Source organism: Eumetopias jubatus, unplaced genomic scaffold (genome assembly GCF_037043125.1).
Source record: "Eumetopias jubatus isolate StellerSeaLion01/CBP00866 unplaced genomic scaffold, mEumJub1_p1.0 scaffold_4, whole genome shotgun sequence".
In the NCBI taxonomy this organism is placed as follows: domain Eukaryota; kingdom Metazoa; phylum Chordata; class Mammalia; order Carnivora; family Otariidae; genus Eumetopias; species Eumetopias jubatus.
Genome location: NW_028274810.1, coordinates 155,724,548 through 155,750,436, shown reverse-complemented (window position 1 = coordinate 155,750,436; position 25,889 = coordinate 155,724,548). Strand labels below are relative to the sequence as shown.

Here is a 25,889-nt window from a genome sequence, read left to right as displayed (position 1 = left end):
TGCCTCTGGTAACCTCAAGCCTTTTTTATGAATATTTACTTTGTTTCTTTTTTCTTTCTTTCTTTCTTTCTTTCTTTCTTTCTTTCTTTCTTTCTTTCTTTCTTTCTTTCTTTCTTTCTTTCTTTCTTTTTCTTTCTTTCTTTCTTTCTCTTTCTTTTCTTTCTTTCTTTCTTTCTTTCTTTCTTTCTTTCTTTCTTTCTTTCTTCCTTCCTTCCTTCCTTCCTTCCTTCCTTCCTTCCTTCCTTCCTTCCTTTCTTTCTTTCTTTTTTCTTTCTTTCTTTCTTTCTTTCTTTCTTTCTTTCTTTCTTTCTTTCTTTCTTTCTTTCTTTCTTCTTTCTTTCTTTCTTTCTTTCTTTCTTTCTTTCTCTTCCTCTCTCTCTCCCTCCCTCCCTTCCTTCTTTCCTTCAAGATTCTACATATAACTGAGATCATACAATATTTTTCTTTCTCTGTCTGACCTATTTCACCTGGCATAATGCCTTTAGGGTCCATCCATATTGTTGCAAATAGCAGGATTTCTTATGGCTGAGTAATATTCATATGTATGGATATTCATATATATAAATATAGGAATACAATTATTTTTAAAAAAATATTTATTTATTTGAGAGAGAGCGAGAGAGCACAAGCAGGGGGAGTGGCAGAGGGAGAGGGAGAGGGAGAAGCAGGCTCCCTGCTCAGCCCTATGTGGGGCTCGATCCCAGGACTCTGGGATCATGACCTGAGCTGAAGGCAGACGATTAACCGACTGAGCCACCCAGGTGCCCCTGAATACAACTTCTTTATCTATTTATCCATCAGTAGATACTTAGGTTATTTCCATGTCTTGGCAATTGTAAATAATACTGCTATGAACACGGGATTGCTGATATCTTTTTGAGTTAGTGTAGCTATATTTATATTAAACAAAATAGACTTTAAGTTAAAAATGGTAAAAAGAGACAAAGAAGGTCATTATATAATGATAAAGTGTTAATGTATCAAGACATCATTGTGTCCCATAACCCCTGTAGGCCTTTTTCACTTTTTTCATTATTTTTTCTTTTTGCTCTTCTGGGTAATTTCCAAAGTCCTACCTACAGATCACTGATTCTTCTGTGTGGTTGAGTCTATTTTTGAAACTATCTATTGAATTCTTCAGTTCAATTATTGTGCTTTTTAACTCTTGCATTTATATACATATGTATATTTTGATCATTCTATTTCTTTGGTTGAACTTCTTTTTTTTTTTTAAGATTTTGTTTTTAAGTAATCTCTACACCCAGTGTGAGACTTGAACTCACAACCTTGAGACCCAGAGTCACACATTCCACCAACTGAGCCAGCCAGGCACCCCAACCATAGCATTATTTTTGAGGGTTCCATAGTATTCCATTTAAAAGCTACAACACAATTTAGGGTATTTAATGTTCTCTTGGTGGGCATTTAGAAAGGTTCTAGGTTTTTTTTTTAAGATTTTTATTTATTTGTCAGAGAGAGAGAGAGAGCACAAGCAGGGGGAGTGGCAGGCAGAGAGAGAAGCGGGCTCCCTGCAGGGAGCCTGATGTGGGGCTCGATCCCAGGACCCTGGGATCATGACCTGAGCCGAAGGCAGACACTTAACCTACGGAGCCACTCAGGCATCCTGAAAGATTCTAGTTTTTGATATGCAGAGATGACTATTACTTCTCCTTACTTGATGTAACCAAGTGAGGTCAAGTTGAGAAAGGGGCATAGACTTAGTGCAGTGAGACCAGGGAGAGACATAGAACATCCAGGGGTTTCAAGGATTCTTGACGACATGTCCCCACACATCTTTGGTAGAATTTCTTATTTTGTTTATGCATTGTTTTCCTAATTTTGTTCAATCGTCTGTCCTTGTTTCCTTGTAGTTCCCTGAATTCCCTAAGAGGATTATTTTGAATTCTTTGTCTGACAGGTCATAGATCTCAATTTCTTTAGGGTCAGTTATTGGAGCTTTATTAATTTCCTTTGGTGTTGTCATATTTGCCTCATTTTTCATGATCCTTGATTTTTTACATTATTATTTGCACATTTGAATAATTGGGCTCCAATTCCAGACTTTACAGGTTTGCTTTGGCAGAGACAGTTCTTCACCAGTCAGTTCAATTTGAGTTTCTAGGTGTCTGCTGGTAAGTCCTTGGGCAGGTGTGGTCTGCTATTACAGTCAATTTTTATGATGCAATTGTTCAAATTCTAAGGATGGAGATGGGGGATTGTACCATTGGCTGAGAACAGCTGGCTAGGATTGCTGGCTGGCTTCCTATCCAAGTGAAGCTGGAAGGCAGGCTCCATGGTTGCCTGGATTCTCTGGTCAGGCTTACTAGATGGTCTAGACTGGGTACACTATTCAGTAGTAGATGCAGCTATAAATGAGCTTCCCTGATGTAGCAGGGCAGCAGGATGGGACCCAGCTTATTGTTTGGCGACCTAAATCAGGCCAGAGTGTATACTGAATTCCTTGGTTAGGTAAGGCCACTGATTTTTCTCTTTAGATGGGAGAAGTTGTGGGCTGTACTCTCTGTTCAAGTGTCACTGTATGTAGGGCAGTTGAATGGGCTATGTAGCTTCCTGTGTATTCTGGTTGGGTTCCTTATTTGGATAGGCTAAAGGTTGTAGTCAGCGATGAGCAGGGGTGTAAATTAGATTCCCTACCTGGGCACAGCAGGAAAAGCAGCTCTAAAGCAGGTAAAACTCATTGTTTGCTAACTCAAGCCAACCTGCACCCCAGGTTCCCTGACTGAACAGGGCCACTGGCTTTGCTTTGCAAACTATCAGCTCTGCCTGTCTTACCTTGATTGAGTGGCTTCAGTGCCACTGGGCCAGCATAGTTTCCAGGAGTTGTCTCCAGCGCTTACTGGTCAGATAAGGCCAGAAGGCACTCTCCAAAGCAGGTGGGGCTATTTCTTAGCTCCCTTGCTTGTGTGGGAGGGAAAGGAACTGCTCTAGGCTCTTCTAAATTTCCCAAACATGTTGTGTGGTTGAGGAGAGCTGCTCTTAGCCTTGCTATGAATTAATCCCCCTGCCTGTGTATACCATGGGGATGCTCCATGCCCAGTACTGGCTTTTCTGGGGGTGTTCAACTTGGCCTGCCTGCCTTTTGGCTTGAGTGCCACTGGCCCACACTGCTTCCAGGAATTGTCACTAGCCCTTCTGGTCAGATGGGGCCAGAAGACTCTCCACAGTGGGTGGGGCTGATTTAGCTCCTTGCCTGGATGAAGGCAAATAGGGCTCTAAGATCTGCAAATCTCCTTGTTTGAAGATCAGAATCAGACAGATCTGCCTTTTGCTGAGTTCCTTGGTCAGAGTGCATTCCTGATTTGGTTCTGCAAAGCTGCTGGTTAGGATTACTACTTGGGCTGGCAAGTATGAACTTAGTCTGACAAGATCCACTTGTTGGCTATTGCAAGCCTCTCCTCTCTTCTCCATCACAGTCAGATTCCCAGGGGGTGAGACTCACAGATTCTCCTGCAATCCCTGTGGTGAAAGATCAGAGTATGGACTCCCACAATGCTTGGGGGGGATGGTTGTCCCCCTTGGGTTCTCTTTTCACACTGGAGAAACTGGAGGCTCAGGGGAGACCTCTCTGTGTGGTGCTATGCTGGTCTTGGGGAGTGGCAATGTGGTCACTGTGCAGTCACTTCTCTTACCCTTCTAATGCAGTCTTTTGGTCTCTGTGGTGCAGTGGGTGCTTCAGCCTCACCCATGTGTTCCAGGATTCTCTCAGTAGTGTCTTGTTTTCTAATAGCTGTTAATTGTGCTTGTGAGGAAGAGCAAAGTGAGGAAGAATTTATGTTGCCACCTTGGTGATGTCATTGGTCTATTGTATTATTTTTGTGAGGCTGCAGGTGACATAGAAATGGAAAGTTCTAGTTCTTATATTTTAATAGCTTCATCTGTTGGGAAGATCCATTTGAACAAATTAAATATAAATCAGTGGTAACTACTATAGTAAAGTCATGAATAAAATAGTATGGACGCATAGAACAGGGAGCATCTAATTGTTTCGGGGGTGATTAGAGATGGCTTCAGAAAGGTGACCCATGAATTGAATCCTGAAGAGTGAGTAGATATTTTCCAGGGGGAGGACATTTCAAATCTATTGAAATCACAATAGCAATACCAATGGTAGAAGTTCAGATGTGTTTCAAGAATGGTGAGATGCAGGAGGATAGGAAGTGGTTAAATACATTTGGTGAATAAGACTTGGCACTTAGTGTATGTGTAAGGAAAACAATGGAGTCAGAACTACTACAAGACCATGCTTTGGCAGACCCTAGGTCTCTCTATTAAAAATGGGGTGTCTGTACTCTTCAGATATTAATTGGAAGTGTGGTCTGGGTTTTCTCCATGACAGGCTGTAAATCTATATTTTAGTCAGGGCTTTGCTCTTTTAGATTAATATATAATGTCCTTGAAAGCCCTCAATTCTTTTCTTTCTTATTTTTTTCCTCAGAAAAAAGAACCTTCTTTAAAAAGCTATATGATACTGTATGGTGATTAACATAACATAAAAAAATGCTATATGATAGTGCGGGATGTAGTTCATTTTAACAAAGGTCACAGCATTTTTGAGTAGTAAAGATGATCACCAGATCTTTCCAGTATCTAGATGTTTGTTTGGCAGTCATGTTTCCATCATTGGAATAAATAACTAGAGCTCCAGGGGCATATGACAGCTGTGAGCCTATGTAGCCTGTGGGTATCTGGGAAGAGCCAGATGCATCCTGTTTCTCCTCCACTATAGCCAAGAAGAGAATCAAGGCAAAAAAACTCCCTTTTGCTTGAATCAACCAGACTACTGAGGAAGTATAGAGCTTGCCTGGTCTACTGGTTTCAATTTGGCCTTAGAAACCAAATGGTAATAGGAGATTTATTTGAGAAGTTACTGTCAAGAATCTAAGATTCTTTTCAATTGCAGCTCAGCAGCACCTGGATTCTATTCCTAGAGTATTTCCTCCTGTGATGATAGTATCAGCAATTAACATACTTGTATTTATAAAGCTTTATTCTTCAGGGAGTACTCAACCCTTGGGAGAGGTCAGCTAATTAATTTCTGTAATGTTTCAGATTAGACTGTTGCATGTTTTATGACCTTGAAGATTGCAGTGGTTAAGTCACTAAGATATTAAATCACTTTTGCAAGGACTCCCAGTAAGGAAGCAATAGAAGATGAGCAAATAACGAAAATCTTGGACATTCTGGGAAGTGTTTCCATCACTGCCCCAAAGCAGGATCCTCACAGGAGTGTCCACTCTATTTTAAGCAAGGAAAAAATGATAAAAAAAGGGAGGCCTCATTGTCAACAGAGAAATAAGATGCTTCAGCATTCTAAGGAAATCTCTCTTATACAAATATGAAGTCATCTGAAATTATCCATATCTCTGGAACTCTGAAGATAATTTCTTAGCAGCTATGAAGTCAGAGGTTGGATGAACATCATTCTTTTGTAGCGTGTTGCAAAGATCACTGGACCCTGATCCACAAAACTCAGGTTTAAATGTTGTCCCTTCTACCTATTAGCTATGTTATCTTGGGCAAGATAACTGGTGCCTTAAAGTTTCAATTTTCTCAATTCTGAAATTGATATATTAATAACTGCCTGACAGTGCAACCTTCTCTTCCCCTTCAGAGCCACTAACCTAGTTCAAGATTCCATTGTCTTTCACTTGAACTGCTACAACTGACTTTTAATTGCTTTCCTCTATTTTATTCTTGATCTTCTACTGTCTCTTCTCCACATAGCTGTTGGAGTAGTCATTTAAAATCATAATTCAAATTGTATTACTTTTGCCTAAAATCCTCCACTGGTATCCATTTGTATTTAGAATAAAATATAAATTCTGTACCATGGCCTAAAAGACCTGTAAAATCTTGTTGTTTCTCACCTCCTTGGCCTACTCAAAACTGCTCTCTTAGCCTGACATTTAAGTTTTCCAACAATCTGACAACTAACTCTCCCAACCTCTTCTTTCATCATTGATTCATTCACATATATACATATTCAGTATATGCTGAGTATCTACCTTATGCCAGACACTGACCAGGTCCTGGGACTAAGGAGCTGAATGAGCTAGGTCTTTGGGGGAAGAAGGGATAAATAGAAATGTGAAAATCCTTATTTTACCTATGTTCTCAGAACAATCAAACCTTTGCCAAATTTGAGCAAGAACCTTAGTTATTTTATGACATAAGATTTTTCTTTTATGATGAATAATAGACTTTAATACTTATGATGTATCTTTAAGATACCTGATTTCTCCAAACACTGCTCCAGCTTTCAGAGTAACCAGAACTTGAGCACCATCAGAGCCTCCAAGAACTTGGACTTCTCCTTGCTTGATGATATACATTTCCTTGCCAATTTCTCCCTGTATGCCATATATAAAGAGGAAATAGTAGTCACTTTACTCTTGACAATTATGTCCCAAATTAAGAAATAAAAACTGTTCCAGAGGAATAAATACAAATAAAGAAAGCAAGAAATATCAGTGTAAAAGTAATTATCTTAAGACTTGAGTTAGTTATCGACATTGGTTGGACATAGCACGTGAAAAGAAGTTATTAGGAAAGTGATACTTCCCAACATGTACCATTATATGCCACTCCATTGGATACTTCCCAACATGTAAGCATTGTATGCCACCACTGGACAGGTAAGCACTGTATGCCACCACTGGACAGGTAAAGATGTTTCAGTCAGCACATTGTTTCTTTCTTTTTCTTTCCTTAGCGTTTTATTTTTTTGTGTTTTTTTTGTTTTGTTTTTTTAAAGATTTTATTTATTTATTTGACAGAGAGAGAGAGACAGTGAGAGAGGGAACACAAGCAGGGGGAGTGGGAGAGGGAGAAGCAGGCTTCCCTCTGAGCAGGGAGCCCAATGCAGGGCGCGATCCCAGGACCCTAGGATCATGACCTGAGCTGAAGGCAGACGCTTCACTGACTGAGCCACCCAGGCACCCAACACATTGTTTCAGGAACAGGTACGGGTAGAGGAAATAACTGGTTGTAAGCATAGTCACCCCAGCTTTGGTGCCAGTGCTATGCTTAGAAGAAGGTGCTTGGTATATCAAAAGCATATGGGCTACAGCCATTTAAAGGTCAACTCCACCCTTCTGCCTATAACACTGAGGTCTGAATTTAGTAATTGGAGCATAGGAGACCTTTAAGCTATTATTCTTCTTCCATATTTAAAGGAAAGTGTCAATGTATCAGGTTGTTTTACTCAGTCTTGCTTATCTCTGGGGACTCTTGGAGTCAGGGCAATGATGCTTGTTCAAGCCTTGAGGACTAAAATCCTGGAATGTTCACATAGTCACCGGTTAATAGTGTTATCCTGTATGCCTAGAGCAGTGTAGCAGGATGTACCAGGCTGTCAACATTGTTTAGTGTAAACACAAAGATTTATGATGTGTATTTGGTATCTGGTTTGGAGTCTGAATCATGGCTAGTCATGTAGCTATGTGACCAGCACCATTTAACAACTTTTGACCTCAAGACTCTGATGGACTTCCCTAGGTGGAGACATTTTGTCTTTGTCTTTAGGTCTACAAGCTGGAGAGAAAAATGTATCCTTATGACCCTCTCAGAAGTAGGACCTAGGAAGCCTGCACCTGATTTATCTAGTCTTTAACTATGTATACCTTTTTCTTCCTGTTCCTACACTGTATGCTTTGCTATAATAAATCTTAAGCCATGAATATAATTTTATGTTGAATTATGCAAATCACCAAACTAATGGGTGGTTGTGGGACCCTTTGAAGATCTCTTCTTGCTCCAAGATCCAAAAAGAATAACTATGTCTTACAAGAGACCTAATTGCAATTCGGTCAAGAAAAGCTGTTAAATTCTAAATAAGCTGGTTTGCATAATACTAGGCAAACTATTTGGATAATAACACCTATAACTCTTAGTGAATTGGGTCTCAATCACCCTGAGGAATAAAATAATAGCATGAACACAATGAATTTACTTACTCGGTTCAGGAGGGGACTGGGTTATTTGAACTCACTAAATATTCCTGTTAGCCATATTTTCATTTATTCATTTGTCAGAGAGAGAGAGAGCACAAGCAGAGGGAGAAGCAGGCTCCCTGCTGAGCAAGGAGCCCAATACGGGACTCGATCCCAGGATCCTGGGATCATGACCTGAGCCGAAGGCAGATGCTTAACCGACTGAGCCACCCAGGCGTCCCCATTAGCCATATTTTCAAAAGATTAAAATACAATAAAATTAACTCAGGATTAAACAATGTTGATTACGGTTTCTGCTCTGTGATGGCTTATTTTGTTCCAGTGCTGAGCATAGGGCTTATGATATAGGCACTCATTTATGAATGAGGGAAATTATAGTTTAACCATTTTCTGGGAAGTTTTGAAGACCTTTAATACTAAGGTTTGTTTTCATTCCACCCCCCCTTTTAAAAAAGATTTATTTATTTTAGAGAGATAAAGAGAGAAAGTGAGTGCAAGTGCGGGAAGGGGCAGAGGGAGAGAATCTCAAGCAGATGCCCTGCTGAGTGCAGAGCCCCATACGGGACTTGATCTCAAGACCCATGAGATCATGACTTGAGCCGAAACCAAGAAAGAGACGCTCAACCAAGTGAACCACCCAGGCACCCTGATTGTTTCCCTTTCCTGAACATTAATTCTTGTCATATTCTAATTGTTAGGTTGAATTTAAAGTTTTCAGATTCTTTTTTTTTTAAGATTTTTTATTTATTTATTAGAGAGAGAGAATGGTAGAGAGAAAGCATGAGAGGGAAGGAGGTCAGAGGGAGAGGCAGACTCCCTGCTGAGCAGGGAGCCCGATGCGGGACTTGATCCTGGGACTCCAGGATCATGACCTGAGCCGAAGGCAGTCGCTTAACCAACTGAGCCACCCAGGCACCCTAAAGTTTTCAGATTCTACCTCTTAGTTAACATCTGTGACATTGAATTTCTCATTTTATCTTCCCATTACTTTTATGAGGAAGGTAAAGTAAGCACTATTATTTCCATTTTACAGAAAGAAAAATAAAGGCACAGATCAGCACAGTTGACTAGCCAAAGCTCCATGACAGTAATTAGAAGCAACTAGATGGGGCGCCTGGGTGACTCAGTTGTTAAGCGTCTGCCTTCTGCTCAGGTCATGATCCCAGGGTCCTGGGATCTGGGATCGAGCCCCACATCGGGCTCCCTGCTTGGTGGGAAGCCTGCTTCTCCCTCTCCCGCTACCCTTGCTTGTGTTCCCTCTCTCACTGTGTCTCTCTCTGTCGAATAAATAAATAAAATCTTAAAAAAAAAAAAGGAAGCCTAGAATGCACTGTGCAATGCAAGTATTTATAAATTTTGCACTGTGTATAATATTAAGCATGTATTTATTCTCAAACATAGATCAAAGTAGAATTCCAAGACAGATGGATCTTGTTACAGTTATTTCCATAATATCAATGTTAACAACTACATCTTACATTTACATAGTACTTTTAAAAATCATAATAATATCTGATATTTACATTGCTCCTTATCTTAATACCTGCATTTGTTCCATCAGAACATGCTACTTTATAATTGCAAAGCATTTTCAGGGATCTTAACTCATATAATTCTTGCAAAAATCCCAGTGAGGTCAAAGATATTTAAAAATTGGTAGTAGAGGCTTGAAAAGTTAAGTGTCGAGCAAATTTACAAGGTTGGCAGATGGTAGCATTAGAACTAGTAGCACCTATGTCACCTGACTCTATAAAATATATAGAGATAGATCATATCTAATGATAAATCCAGTATCAACACCAATCTCTTAAAAACCAATAAAATAGCTATGAATTATTTAAAAAAAGGAAAAGTATCTGAATATTAGTTTTCCAAGAGATACTCCAGGAAATAGTGATTACTACAGGGCTATATTCCTTATTCTTTGCATGAAGTAATTCTCAAGGAACTGGAACAATTTTTCAAAGGCAGTTATTACAACTGACTGGAGGTAGAAGTACATAATGGGCATTTAAATATAGTTCAGCACTTTTAATTATTTTTTAATGATCATTTCAATAATTTTCCAAGGAGATCTGGCATAATCAACGAACCAAAACTTCCACGATTTCTTGCATATTTCTAGGCTAATTTAAGCCTTTCCTGCAAGTTTAATTAGCATTCAAATGAAGTAGACATTCCTCAGAGAACAAGGTCTGACAGCATGTGCAAAATAAGATCAAACCAAGCTTTTATGGTTGGTTTATGTACTAATTTGGAGAAAGTGTAGAAATGCAAGAGCTTCATGTAGAGTGAAGTAACCCTTAGTGAGAGAGCACTTCAAATTTTCAGGGTTCCTACGTAGAAGGATATATTCTTCGGAAGGGGCATTCTGACACTCAAATTAATTCTTGCAATTGATTCTGGGAAAATTCCCAAGTATTCTTTGAAATGGTTCAAGCTACCCACTCAGTATATTTGGGAGTCATCTTGAAGATTAGGCAGGTCTGCAAACTTCATCCCGAGCCCTGACATTTCTTCAATTATTAAGGCAAATGCCAATAGAATATGAGTTTTTTCCTTCCTGTTTCCTACAGTGATTTGTAGAAATGATAAGCAAAAACAAAGCTGAATTTAACAACTTTTCATCTCTGTCTATATCTACTATGAATTAAATCCTCCTCTCTTAAAAACAAAAGCAAAGCAATGTGGCAGGTAGTCTCATGTTTTCTCATTTCTGCTCTTTCCCCTACTTACTCCTTTCCTCCCCTCACTTGTGTTCTCTGATCTGTTTTTATTATTGAGTGCTGGATGTATGTGAGGAAGGAATTAGAAATGAGAAGGCTGTATCTACTCTGCATTTCACATTTTGTTAAGCAAATTTGCACTGCTTAGGGGCATGGGTGTTAAAGTTTCTATGAGTTATCTCAATTTCCAGTCCCTGCTGTTATTGGAACAAATTGAAAGGCCATTTTGGTGCATTAAGGCCATGTCATTCCAAATGTACCATTGCCCTAAAGGGGTCCTTAAACTGAGCTGTGGTTTATATTTCCCATTTCAATGAAAATGATTTCATATCACCAACCTGCTTATTTTTACCTTGGACTAATTTGTGTAGGATTGCATATTCTTGGTTTCTATTATGTCACAATCTCTCCTCCATTTTTCCTCCTTTACCTCTGATAGCTCCTTCTCTGATTCTTCTTCCTTGACCTCCTCCATAAATAGTGGCATTTTTCAAAGTTACAGGCCTTGGCCCTCTTCTTTTACCTTTCATGAGCTTCTAATGAAGTTGGTTTCCATATGGTGGTTCCCAAGATTTACCTCTAGTTCTATCCTCTCACAAACTAGACTGATTTCTACCTGTGCACCAGCTATCTCCACCCAGATGCCTTGAAATACCTTATACTTTTGACTTTGTTTTACACCATTATCCCAGTTGATCACTTGCTTCCATTCTGTAAATATGCCAAGCTTTGTCCTACCTCCTGGCTCCAAGTCTTCATCTAAAATGCTGTCTTCTCCACCTTACTAATACAGAAATATTTCTCTTTATATTTTGTAAAGGTCATGGCTGACAACCTGACAACCTCCCCCTTTCTCAACCTCCAAATCTAAATAAGTGCCATTGCCACCACATGCTTCCCTAGAGAATTCTATTTTTCCTTTATAGAAGTTAGCACATTTCGGAGTTATGTATTATTTAATTTCATTTGTTTATTGTTTGTCTCTTCCATCAGGCCAGTGAATCTCAACTTTGGCTGCATTTTAGAGTCATCTGGGAGCTTTTAAAAAATATTGATATGTGAGCTCCACCCTAACCCATTGAATTGCTGGGGATGGAGCCCAGACTTCTAATTTCAGGTGATACTGATGTACACTGTGACTTGAATACCCCTGCAGTGCTGATCATACCCAGTACTCAGCACAGTTCCTGGCCATAACACTCAAAAATACTGACTTTTTTGAATAAATGGTAGTAGAATGTTCTAACTTTTGACTTACTGTAATTTTCTGAACTTCCTCTGCAGAGAGTTTCTTTCTGCCTTAGCTCATGCCAATTCTTTCCTCTATCTGGAATGCCTATTTCTTCTTTTTCTTGGTTCATGTAAATTCATTTTTTTGGCTCTTTTTTTTTTTTTTAAAGTAGCCTCCATGCCCGGCCCAATGCCAGGCTTGAACCCACGAACCTGAGATCAAGACCTAAGCTGAGATCAACAGTTGGACACTTAACTAACTGGGCCACCCAGGTGACCCCATGTAAATTCACTTTTTAAGACTTGGCTTGAATAGCATCTTCTCCAGGAAGACTTGCCAGTACCCCAGTGGGACAAGTATCCTTACTCTGTGTCCTATAACAGTCTGAGCTTATGTTTACCATAACACCTAACACATTATTTTGGAATGATATAAGTGCTTCTCACCACTTGCTTGTGAACTCCCCAGGGTTTTGGATCATTTCTCATTTCTTTAAACTGCTCATCTTCCTCTACTTTTTATTCTGATTATTGACTTCACTATTGATTTAGTCTCCCAAGATACAAAACCCAAAGTCAGCATTCCTTCTCTCCTCCCTTAAGTTAGAACTCAGAGATGTGCAAAAATGTTCATTGTAGAGTTATTTATAATAGCAAACATTTGAAAGTTGTTTATAATATATTCATAGACTATAATATTATGCAGCTTTAAAAATGAGGTTGTAAAAGATAACTGAGTAGTTAATAAAATATTCATATGATATATAGTTACATGACAAAATATAAATACAGTATGTCAATTTTATAAAACCAGCTTTATCTAGTCACTAATCAGTATAAAATATAGGTTATAATATATGAGTAGTGGTTATTTCTGGGTGGTGAAATTTTTGTCTTTATGCCTTTATGTGTTTTCTGTTTTAAAAATAATGAGCATGTATTACTTTTATAATCGTAAAAATTACAGTAAAATTGGAAAGAATGTGGCATTAATTATCCACTAATTGGGAGAGCAAAATGGAGGTAACTGATAACTTGCTGAAGACATAAAAAGGGCAGAACCACCTTTCACTTCTATAACTTTTTTCTCCACTTTAAGTATTTGGCATTAATGGGGTGTGACAATTGATGATTTACATTTATACAAAACAACTTTTCAGACTTCCCACACTTATGTAAGTAATGAAATCCATATTGTCTTGTTCCATTTTGAACTCAGAGTAGATTATTCTTTTACAAAACTGTGTGTCATAATTATTTCTATGCTATAGAATTCACCCTGAAAATTCTGTTTAAACTATGCTCTTGAACTATATTTGAACTCCTTAAATGTACTTACTTACTAGTTGTGCTTTCAAAAGATAGCATGCACTCACCTTTTTGCAGATGAAGTCACCAGGTAAATAAACAGTGGATTTCAATCTTAGCAACATGTCATAAATCATCTGTGTATCACAACCCTAAAGAAAAAAATAACAGAAAAATAATTCTTACAGACACAGCTACAAAGACAACATTCCAAATAATTTTAAAATGACATGAAAATAAATAGTAATAGAAGTTGTCTGTGTTAACATTAAAATATTAATTGCTGATGGATATGGACTTGTTTTGACCCAAAATTTAGGAAAACACAAACAAACCTATAGTGTGAATGCAACCCTTTGGATCCTGGTCAGACAGATTTGGGTTTTAATCCTCTCTCCACTACCTATTACTACAGAACCTTTTCTAATCTGTTAAGTGCGAGTTAAAAGAGTACATTTCATAATGGTAAAATTTTACTCATGTAAAATTTAATATAATGTTTAGTTAATGATAGCTATTAATGATTATAATATAATAGTGATAATTATTATTAGTATTAAGACTGACCTAGATCAAAATAAAAATCTGAATATTTTTCTTTTTATAACATCTTACATACTATTGTTTGATATTATTATTTAACTTTCCAAGCTTGTATGTCTTTCTTTACCAACTTATTATCTTCTTAAAGGCAGAGTAACTGTACATAATAGATACAAAAGCAGTATCTGTTGAGTAAATGATATTCGTATCCACTTTAATAGTGTAAGAGACACATTTGATTTGTTAGAAATGTGTGTGTGTATTTGTATTGTGCCCAAAGAATTATAATTTATCTATATGATAGGTTAAAAAAATTGATAGATGCTTCAAAAATGTTACTCTACATAGTGGTTTGGAATCTTTTGCTTTCGCCAAATATTTTAATTTTTTTCTCTCAGAGCTAACATGTAGCTGCTTTCCTTTTGTGGTTGGTCCTGCCCATCCCTTAGAGGAATGATTATTTTGTGGAGAACTAATCATAGTCAGGAGCAGAGGAAGGAGGAGGAGATGCAAAAGGCACACTCCCAATTTGTGGATTGGATAATCATTCTTTCAGCAATCACCAGTTTTCCATAATGACTTCAGTAGCAAACACTTGACCTAGATCCATCTGAAATTTAGACTTCGGGGTTGTTTGACTGATAAGGAAAGTTAATAATTTATGATTGAAGTATCTTCACGTATGGGTGAATACGTGACTCCCTACATTGGTAGGGAATATTCAAATGAACTTGAAGTCAGAATTTTAAAAAATTTATGTGAGAAAGTATAGCTTTTGGTTATCCAGGATGGAAAAAAAAAAGGCCAAGGCTAATAGCAATACCTTCTTAATACAGTCGAACAAATATTGATGAAAAGCTGCTACTAGCAAGCCTTTGTACATGCCCTTGGAGCTATGAAAGATGAAAGAGAGTACGCTAGTTGGGATGATGTTTTAAGTAAACAGAAAAGCTGTAACTGATGGTAGAAGTGAATCATGTCATAAGACATTCCAGTTAAACATCCATAAAACTTTTAAGAGGAGGGGCAGTTACTACTTCCTGGGAGTGGGGACAGGAGAGAGGAGAAGCGCCAAGAAGTTGCTCATGTGGATAACACAATTTGAGTCCGTTGAAGATGAGTATGATTTGTATTTGCAAAAACACAGAAAGATCCTTTTATTTTTTTATTTTTTAAAGATTTTATTTATTTAACAGAGAGAGACACAGCGAGAGAGGGAACACGAGTAGGGGGAGTGGGAGAGGGAGAAGAAGGCTTTCCGCTGAGCAGAGAGCCGGATGTGGGGCTCAATCCCAGGACCCCGGGATCATGACCTGAGCCAAAGGCAGATGCCCAACGACTGAGCCACCCAGGCACCCCAGAAAGATCCTTTTAGATAAATGAAAATTTACCTTTTCTTTCCTTGTTATATATTTGTTTTGTGAAAGGTATATAATTTTTATTTATATTTGTTTTATTCCTACTGTGTCTCATAGGTTATCATATTTGCTAAAGCAAATGACAAACATTAATTTCTTTCTAAAAATTGTGGTTATTTTGTTTTTAGTAAAAATTCTCTAAATATATGGCTAATGGGCCTGATTTCTTTTTCTTTTTTTAGATTTTATTTATTTATTTTAAAGAGAGGGGGAGAGAGAGAGAACATGGGTGTGAACAAGCAGACTCCTGTGCTGAGGGCAGAGCCCAATGTGGGGCTCAGTCTCATGACTTTGAGATCATGACCCTAGACAAAATCAAGAGTGGGATGCTTAACTGACTGAGCCACCCAGGCGCCCCATTATGTGCCTGACTTCTTTTCTTTTTCTTAATTTAAATTCAATTAGCCAACTTATAGTACATGATTAGTTTCAGAATGTAGTGTTCAATAATTTATTAGTTGTGTATAACACCCATTGTTTATCATATCACGTGTCCTCCTTAATGCCTGTCACCCAATTATCCCATCCCCCCACCCAACTCCCCTCCAGCAACTCTCTGTTATTTTCCTATAGTTGAGAATCTCTCATGGTTTTTCTCCCTCTCTGATGACTTCCCATTCAATTTTCCCTCCCTTCCCCTATGGTCCTCTGCCTTGTTTCTCATATTCCACATATGAGTGAAACCATATGATAACTGTCTTTCTCTGATTGACTAATTTTGCTCAGCATAATACCCTCCAGTTCCATCCACGTTGATGTAAATGGTAAGTATTCCTTCTTTCTGATGGTTAATATTCCAGTGCCTGATTTCTCTTAAAGTTGTAATTGGTTCAGAGTAATTTCATTTTGGAAACTGGTGTTCTGATCATTCAGAACTCTTAGAAAAAACACAAACTTTAATTTTAGGATCTCCCTCACTAAAGAAAGTTCATGTTCTTGATGTTTTAGAGAAAATTCATTAGAAATATACTTGGAAGTTCTTAAGCATGTTTAGAATATCATTGTGATGAAGCTAACTCTCAATCATTCATATCTATGGAGAAGAAGAACACTGTAAATAATCAGAAACAGATGATTTAAAAAACCCACTTACATTTGTGCAATTTTTTTGGCATTAATTTTTACAATCCTAATTCTAATTTGTAGGCCAAAATAAAGTTTTCATTCCTTTTATTGGAATGAACTTTGATGAAAATTCCCAACTGTATTAAATTGTATTCATAGGAGTTATTAATGATTTTAAATGTTTTCCTGTGACCTTAATTCTTGTTCTATAAATACACAGAGATGTGTGTGGCAGTATTGTTTTCAGTACTGAAAAAACTGAAAACAACATAATGCCAATCTGTGGACAGATAAAAATGTTGAATATTTGTAGGTTGGAATACCACAAGGTGGTTAAAATATATAAATCAGATCTTTCTCTGTATATAGACATGATTGAACTTGACAAAAAATGGGACTGCACACAAAAGCAAGATGTAGAATATAATCACTATGACTCCAGCTATGAAAACACTACACAAAATAGTCACTGATGTCTGTATAGATATAAAGTAAAATTATAAAAATGAGGACTGGAAAGATACCTTGAAATCATCTTAGTGGCCCCCTCTGGGGAGGGTTGGAGAATGGAACTGGGGAGAAGAACTGATGAGATGTTGACTTGACTTTTATTAATTTTAATGAAAATGAAGTAAAACACACATCCCAAGATCGTTTGTAGGCGCAGAATGCCCTTTGAGGAAGAACACATTTCATCTTTTCTCTTCTACCTTCAGGTTAGCTCACTGGCAGAAAGCATTAATAAAGGAAACCCAATGCATGAAAGTGTTAGACCAAACTAGGAGATGAGCTCTAAAATAGATAAGCAAACAATTATTGCTTTCCTCAGTAGAAATGTGCAAGTGCCTACATGAATAACTTTTAGCTTATAGCTTGGATTTCCTCAGAGAAAAACATCTGAACTGTTATAAATATGAATTTTTATTAACACATTTGCATAGAATATGTATCAATTTATGTAAATGGAACATAGCAGCTGCATGTAATAAAAACTTACAGTTTAAGTTTTATCAATTAAGAGATTCTGTCCCCAGTTGGTTTATGGACAGGTGCCATTGGTCTTGGGGCAGCTGTGATTTAGAACTAGGTCCTTCTCATCTGTACTTAGGCTTAGTAAATGAAGTTTGTATGATGAATAGTTTATGTGTCTGACAACAATTATCTCCACCGCCCACCCCTTGAAAATGATTATTTTCTTGAGATACACTTTGTTCCACTATTGTGTGATTAAAAAGAATTACATCCCAAGGCTAGTGTTTTTTCTTTGTAATGCAGCTCCATTTCTTTTATAGAGGCCATTAGGAAATTTTGTGATTTATAGAAGGTCAGAGCACAGTCATTGTTTCATAAATGTCCTTTTTAAAAATAAAGCGAGAGTACCTGTGTAAGTATCAACATTAACATTATGTTAATAGCATTTGTATTAAATTTTACTATTTTTTTATGTTTACCTGTTTTATTCTTTCAACCTTCCTGTGATGCTTGGCATTAATTAATATATTATCACTCCTGGTTTTTAGATGAGGGAACGGAAGCTCAGGAAATCTACTGACTACTTCCCTAAGGTCACACACACAATAGATGTCAGAGAAAGGGAATCACCAGAGTGTGTGTGTTGTTGTTGTTGTCTTTTAAATCCACATTCTGAGCAACTGAGGGCAAGATCTGTGTATTATTTACTTCTGTACCCTCAGTGTCTCACCAATGTTTGGGGCATGCTGGGCACTAAGTAAATATGGGGTGATGCATAAAATGAAGTTGTTAGATACTATTCCATTTTCAACAATGGGAAATTCAGTGCTATATAAATGTGTATTACAGATTTGAATAAAGATTCTGGAGATTTGAACAGAAATAGAGAAATTCTATTTTTATTTTATTATTATTTTTATAGATTTATTTATTTATTTTAGAGAGAAAGAGAGTGCATGAGAGCTGGGGGAGCAGTAGAGAGAGAGAATCCCAAGCAGACTCCTTACTGAGCACAGATCCCCAATGGGGAGCTGGTGGGGGGCTCCATTCCACGACCCATGAGATCATGACCTGAGCTGAAACCAAGAGTCGGAAGCTCAACTGACTGACCCACCCAGGCACCCCTCTATTTTTATTTAATTCAAAACATAACATATATATTAGATGGTGATTCCTGTACCTAGAAAGTTCTTTTAATAATGCCAAACTCTGAACACAAATGAAAAGCTGGCAAAACTTATTTTTGGAATGACTACCTTCTCAGTCCTGTAGGATTTCTCCATTTCTAGGTTTATTCTTGCTTAACTTCTTTGAAACAGAACTTAAGATATTATCAATAATTTATAATTCACTGTGGCTTTAGGAGTCCCTTAAGTATAAACGATAGTCTTCAAGGATTTTCTCAACTAAGCCTTATTTATTATAAAAGGAAATGCTTTATCTTAAACTCTATTCTTATTAAGCAAGTGATGGGTGATATGTGTAGAGTAGAGAATTCTGAATGCTGTTGCCCATACTATTGACTATGCCAGTCATGCTACTGATTCGTAGTTACTGGGAGCAGCAAAGTGAAATGTGATAAATAATTTGCAAGTTACTATGTCATAACTTATTGAATTCTAAGTGATGTTGGACCCAACCCTTTGCTCAATATTTGCAAACACTAGTAAAAGTCATCTCCATCAAGCTTTCCTTGAGAACTGACAATAATTCTATTTTTCTGGGAGCTTCAGTATCATAGTCAAAGTGGGAAGTCACAACCCTGTGGATGAATCTAATCCATCTTGAAAATAGGTTCAAGCAGGGCCGCATGAAGAACCTGATTTTACCAGTGTAGAAACTCCTGTGTGATTGAATCAGTTTTATTTTCCAGTTAGTAATATGGTAATAATAACAATAGAATTTACTATGTGGAAGATGTTGATATAAACACTTTATATGTTTTGAGTCACATAATCATCACACAACCAAGGATATTATTATTTAGAATTTCCCTGTCTTACTGGGAGGCACTGGAGAGCAGGGACTATATGGGTGCCTCATGCTTTAGACAGAGTAACTGTTCAAGGTGTATAGTTGAATGGAGTTCATCTGGGTCATAAGCTCATTGTTTAAAATACTTTAAAAAAATCTGCAACAATACCTTATTACTGATACCACCAGGGTAAAAATAAAGTTAATAAAAATGAAATGTAGTAAGTGTCACTGTAATGCTCTGATTTGAAACCCTTCAGAGAAAATATGTGATGGCATATCTGATTAGGATGTTACTTCTGGGGGATCGTGAGTGACTAGTAAAAATAATTACATCATTTCCATTCCATTCCTGACTCAGTCTGTCACTCACATAGTTTGTCACCCCACCCTGCATCTTTCCTACCACCAAAGTCAAAACCTTTCCAGGCTTCACTTGCCACATAATCACAATGAGTCACAGGGTCCCAGTGAGGTGTCCTGTTTGGGATCTGTTCTGCATTTTTACTAGAGCAACAAATAATGAGAAACATTGTGTTTTCCTTGACAGACTGGTGGTGCATACATTCTCATTTTGGTATCTGGATCCCTGATTTCCTACTGTTAAGCTCTTTTTCAGTTTCTAAGGGATGAGATGAGATTTAAATTCTGACCACTGGGTGGCACAATAGAACTTTTATTAAATTCTCTCCCATTTCTGGGTAATTTAGTGGTAGAGGCAAAATGTGATTTCCCTAGCATTTGATTTGATAAATGATGTTTAAAAATTGAAATCAAAATAATAGATCATCAGAAAGTAGAGAAAACTGCCCAGCTTTATAGAAATGAATTGTTCCTTATTAGCTTAATACTTGAGCTTGGGCTGTAACAACATGCAATCTGCAAGGAAGAGAGCCATTTTTTGTGGAAAAATTTAAAAAATATTTTAATATGACTATTAATCTCTAAGCTCTTTAGAAGCTGATAACCTCATGTAGAAGCAGCAAATCTTACTAATTAACCATAATTGACTGAAGCAAAATTTTAGTAAAATCCTCTGACTCTAATTCTACTTGCTTTGACTGAGAGAGAAAAGAACCACATGAGATTTAGGGTCTTTTCTTAGTAGGAGAGTAGCAAAGTGTGTGTGAATTTAGGTTTCTTGGTGTGAAACTGGTGTGCTAATACTAATTCTGTGAAAACTGCTAGAGAATGGCCTTGAGCTAGCACTGTTTTTTGACCCTAGGAAAACTTCTCTGGTTCCTCAACATCTTACCATTCATCCAGATAGGGCTGGTGGGGAATTGAAAAATAGCATCATAGAGTGGTTAAGCTCATAGACTGTGGAGTAAGAAAAACCTGTGCTCAAACCCTGTCCCACAGCTTTGAGATCTATGGCCTCAGGCAGGTAAGTATTTTGCACTTTCTCTAAAATGGGGATACTAACAAAACTTTGTTAGAGGTTTGCTGTGAAAATTAATTGAAAGAAGGTATTGAAGCAGATAATACAGTGTAGTACATAGTGAGAATAATAATAAACAGCAGCTATTATTTTTGAGAAGACACATGTATCAATTTTCAAATTTGGCATTAGCAAGAGCTTGGTTTCTTATCTTTGACTTAATTATATTCTATACAACTCTGACAGTGCTTGGGGGCTGTGATGATCAATTTTGTGTCAACTTGGCTAGGCTATAGCCTTCTTAGATATTTAGTCAAACATAAGTTTAAATGTTACTATGAAGGTATTTTTTTTAGATGAGGTTACTATTTAAGTTATTAGACTTTGAGTAAAGCATGGAAACACTCCATTATGTGGGTAGGCCTTATTCAATCAGTTGAAGGTCTTAAGAGTTAAAAAAAACAACAACCCAGGGGCGCCTGGGTGGCTCAGCTGTTGAGCGTCTGCCTTCGGCTCAGGTCATGATCTCAGGGTCCTGGGATCAAGCCTCGCATCGGGCTCCCCGCCGAGCAGGGAGCCCGCTTCTCCCTCTCCTACTCCCTCTCTCGCTGTGTCTCTCTCTGTCAAATAAATAAATAAAATATTTAAAAACAAACAAACAAAAAAACCCAACAACAACCCAGAAGTCCTCTCAGGAAGAGAGAATTATGTTTCCAAACTGCCTTTGGATTTGAGCTGCAACATTAACTCTTCTCAGGGTCTCCAGCCTGCTGGCTTGACCTGCAGGTTTTGAACTTGCCAGCCCTGATAATTACATTAACCAATTTCTTTCTTTTTTTTTTTTTATTAACATATAATGTATTATTTGTTTCAGGGGTACAGGTCTGTGATTCGTCAGTCTTACACAATTCACAGCGCTCACCATAGCACATACCCTCCCCAATACCCATCACCCAGCCACCCCATCCTTACCACCCCCTCCACTCCAGCAACCCTCAGTTTGTTTCCTGAGATTAAGAGTATCTTATGGTTTGTCTCCCTCTCTGGTTTCATCTTGTTTCATTTTCCCCTTCACGTTAGCCAATTTCTTAAAACAAGTATCTTTCTCTCTTTATATATGTGCATAACTTATTGGTTCTATTTCTCTGGACTATCCTGACTAATATAGAGGCCATGTAAAAATTGGGTATAGCAAGGTTTATGGTGACAGTGTTAGGATTGAAGGATCAAGTGGACAACTTTCATGGGACATTGTTCTTATTATAATTTATGATACTCCAGCATTATATTACTTTTTTATTACTCCAGCATTATATTACTTTTGCTAAAGCATTACAACAGTTATTGTTCCACTAATATATAAACAAATTTCACAAGGCTAAGAGGAAAGGAAAATAAGCAGGACGCCTGGGTGGCTCAGTCGGTTAAGTGTCTGCCTTTGGCTCAGGTCATGATCCCAGGGTCCTGGGATCGAGTCCCACATCGGGCTCCCTGCTCAGTGGGGAGCCTGCTTCTCCCTCTGCCTGCCACTCCCCCTGCTTGTACTCTTTCTGTCTCTCTCTCTCTCTCTGACAAATAAATAAATAAAATCTTAAAAAAAAAAAGGAAAGGAAAAATAAGTACAGTGTGCTTTTTGCAGTTTTTATTTATTTTTATTTTTAAATTTTTAATAAAGATTTCTTCATTTATTTTTTAGAGACAGTGTGTGTGTGTGCACGAGTGGTGGGGAGGGGCAGAGCGAGAGGGAGGGAGAGAATCTCAAGCAGATTTCCTGCTGAGCATGGAGTCCAACACAGGGCTTGACGCCACGACCCATGAGATCATGACCTGGGCCAAAACCAAGAGTTGGAGGCTCAACAGCTCAACTGACTGAGCCACCCAGATGTACCCCCTTCCTTTTTTTTTTTAAAGATGTATTCATTTATTGTTTAGAGAGAGAGAGCAGTTTCAGTTTTTTAAATATTTGAAAATAATACAAAATTAAAGGAAAAGATACATGCCTTTGAAAAACTTGAAGCAAGGTTATTTAGCTTAGAATCATTCTCTGGTCCTGCATTGCAAACAACTTCTATTACATCTGTATCCATTCTCAAATTTACAAGATGGAGAAAAGTCCTTGAAAAATTTTTGACTGAAGGTCTCAGATACAAACCTAAAATATTCTTTAGGGCATCTTAAAATACATCTTTGTAAGTTAAATGATTTTCAAGTAACTTTTATTTCCCCTAATCCTGAAGATTGGAAAGACACAAAACATGCTTGCCAGCCTCCAGTCTTGGTGCCAGATCTCTCTCTGTTTTTTCTGTCTCTCTCTCTCTCTTCCTGTCTGCCTGCCTTGTAAAGATATGGAAGATTCATTTTCAGAACGAATTCAAGACATGGAGGTTTTCGACAGTTGACAGTCATCCTTCGTTACCCTTGGATATTCTGGTCTATTCAGTGTAGTTCCATTTCTTGTCTTTGTAAAACTGAAATCTACACTGAGTTTCCTCCTTTCCAGGTTCCTTCATTTATAGAATTGGGCCCACACTACATAGCCTGGCTTCAACTGACCTTTCTAGATTCGTCTTTGGTTATCACCCCATGCTCTGGTTATAAAGAACTTCTTCTCATCCTGTGAACAGGTTATAATTTCCCAAACTTGTAATGATAAGTTATAAGAAGGCTCCTGCCCAGGAGCCCCTACCTTCTTACGCTGTAGACTCCTAAGCATCCTTTGGGCATACATACTTCAAATGTTCTCTCCATTGTGCATTCAGCCTGAGTGCATAGGTGACACTCTGTGAATGTATGTAACTGATTCAGAAGCAACAATTAATTGGGTGTAATTTATGAGGTAGGGGTATAGGATCACTATTTAGCCTATTTTCTCCTTAAGAAAAATAACAAATTTGTATAATCTACTAAGACTGCCTTCACAAAAATAAAATTAGAAAGATTCCATACCTACTTATTTTCTACTTCATTTAGCTTTAGAAAAAGATAACTTTTTTTATTTAATAGACATATAAATGGAAATAGGTTCTATCTGGAAGAAAATGTATTTTTATTGGAAATGTTAGAAAATAATGAATCTAAGTTTATGAACAACATTAGCAAGATGTGACGATTTAACCTTTTTTCTCAATCAGATGTTGCTGACTTTATGGATTTAAAAAAATATATGTAAAAGCAAAGAAAAAAACTCTGAGACTAAAAACTGATAACTTCCCAAATTAGAGATAATCCCATAAAAGTCAGTGGTATATGTTAAAGCTTTTTTTTTTAAGAGAGCCAATTGTTGTTAGTTACTCTTAGTTAAGCTAGTCATTAAGGTATAGAGAGTTTTATAACATTTTTAAAATACTGTGAAAATAATTTAGCTTTGTGGCTTTCACTCCCCATTAGAAGCAAACATTGATTTGATTTGTATTATCATAAAATAATTTTATTTATGAGATCATCCTTTTACTAGGGCACCTGGGTGTTTCAGTCAGTTAAGGTAAGCATCTGCCTTTGGCTCCATCTGGGGTCCTGGGATCAAGCCTGGAGCCCCTCATTGCATTGGATTCCCTGCTCAGTGGGGAGCCTGCTTTTCCCTCTCCCTCTGCCCCTCCCCCAGTTCATGCTCTCTCTTGCTCACTCTCTCTCTCAAATAAATAAATAAAATCTTTTTATTAAATAAATAAAATCTTAAAAAAATCATCCTTTTACTATTTCCTTGGTCCACTATTCAACTCCTAACTCTTATTCCCTTGGATACCTTGCAAAATTCTTACAACTGGTTATTTGCAATGTGATATGTTGTTGAAATAATCAAGAAAGCCAAATTATGTTAAAATTTGGGGCATTGTACAGAATTTGAGGTCAGCAAAAATGTCCAGTTAAAAAAATTGTTATAAAACTAACTGTGGCTCTTTTTATATTTGTAATATTTCAATTTTAGACATAAATTTGGAACTTTTATGCTGTAGAAATTAATCTTGACTTTGCTTATTGTTTAAAATATTCAGTTATTTTTAAGTTTTGTAATCTGACACATTTTAAACTGTTCCTTTTTACTTTGTGTCATCTGCCAATTTGAGAATCACATAGTTCATATCCTCATCAAAATCTGGTTATATCAAGAAAAGAGTCCTAGGATACTGACCAACACTAGTATTCTATGGAGCCAGGGGTGAACCTAACACTGGGAGTGACTCTGCCCAACCATTTTACCATACAGCTTCTGCTTCTTCATCTTGTCCCCGACGGTGTTGATTATGTATTTTCAAGGCATATCTTTCTGTCTGGATTACATCTTCTTTTCTGCCTTCACTTTCATCCTAGAGAATCACATCTAGTCCCATGACTTAAAAAACATCAATGTATTAATATGCCCAGATTTATTACTCCAGCTTGGACATCTCTCCTGAACTTAGATTTATTCATCAAACTGCCTACATGGCATTTCATCTGGAGGTCTAACTCCCACTTCAAACGAACATATCCAAAAACAGAGTCTGTTTCTCTCCCCCTCACCCTATACTTACTCTAAAACTTCTTATTTTGCAAATGGTATCTTTGTTCTTCCTGTTCCTCAGGCTTAAATCCATGGAATCAGCTTTGATTCCTTTCTCTCTCCCTTCACATAATCAACAACGAGAACTTTGGCCTCTTCTTTTAAATATATCCAATATTTGGCCACTTCTTAACAACTCTGCTCCTACTACTCTGGGTCTGGTCACGATCATCTCTTCTATGGATGGTTGCAATAACCACTATTTGGTCTCCCCACTGTTCACATTTGCTTCCATGGTCTATTGTCCACATTATAGGAGGGATGATCCCTTCAAACTGATCTTAAGTCATCTTCTGCTTAAGATCCTCACTGGTTTTTGCATCTCACAGTACAATCCAGGGTTTACCCTACAGCTTCCAAGGTCCCTCATTAACTTATTAACTTGCCCCCTGTCTGGTTCCCTTTCTCCCTCCTTCCTTCCTTCCTCCCTTCCTTCCATCTTCCCTCCCCTTCCTTCCTTCTTTCTTCCCTCCCCTTCCTTCCTTCCTTCCTTGCTTCCTAGGTAGGCTCCACATCCAGCATGGAGCCCAGTATGGTGCTTGAACTCACAACCCTGAGATCGAGACCTGACCTGATATCAAGAGTCAAGACACTTAACTGATTGAGACACCCAGGTGTCCCAGCCTCCCTTTCTCTTTTCTTAAAAAAATTTATTTTAGAGAGAGAGAGAGCATGTGCATGAGCAGGAGTAGGGGCAGAGTGTGAGGGAGAGGGACAAGCAGACTCCAAGCTGAGTGCAGAGCCTGCCACAAGGCTTGA

At 37.7% G+C, this 25,889-nt stretch overlaps 1 protein-coding gene across 1 annotated transcript in view; it reads right to left on the bottom strand.

The window, feature by feature from the left end:
• CNGB3 (cyclic nucleotide gated channel subunit beta 3) overlaps window positions 1-25,889 on the bottom strand; it is a 137,499-nt gene that overhangs the window by 16,582 nt on the left and 95,028 nt on the right. The window contains exons 14-15 of the mRNA XM_028108924.2: window positions 13,306-13,389; window positions 6,253-6,371 (exon numbers count right to left, since the gene is read on the bottom strand). Coding sequence (XP_027964725.2) covers window positions 6,253-6,371; window positions 13,306-13,389 — 203 coding nt within the window. The remainder of the gene's footprint in view (window positions 1-6,252; window positions 6,372-13,305; window positions 13,390-25,889) is intronic.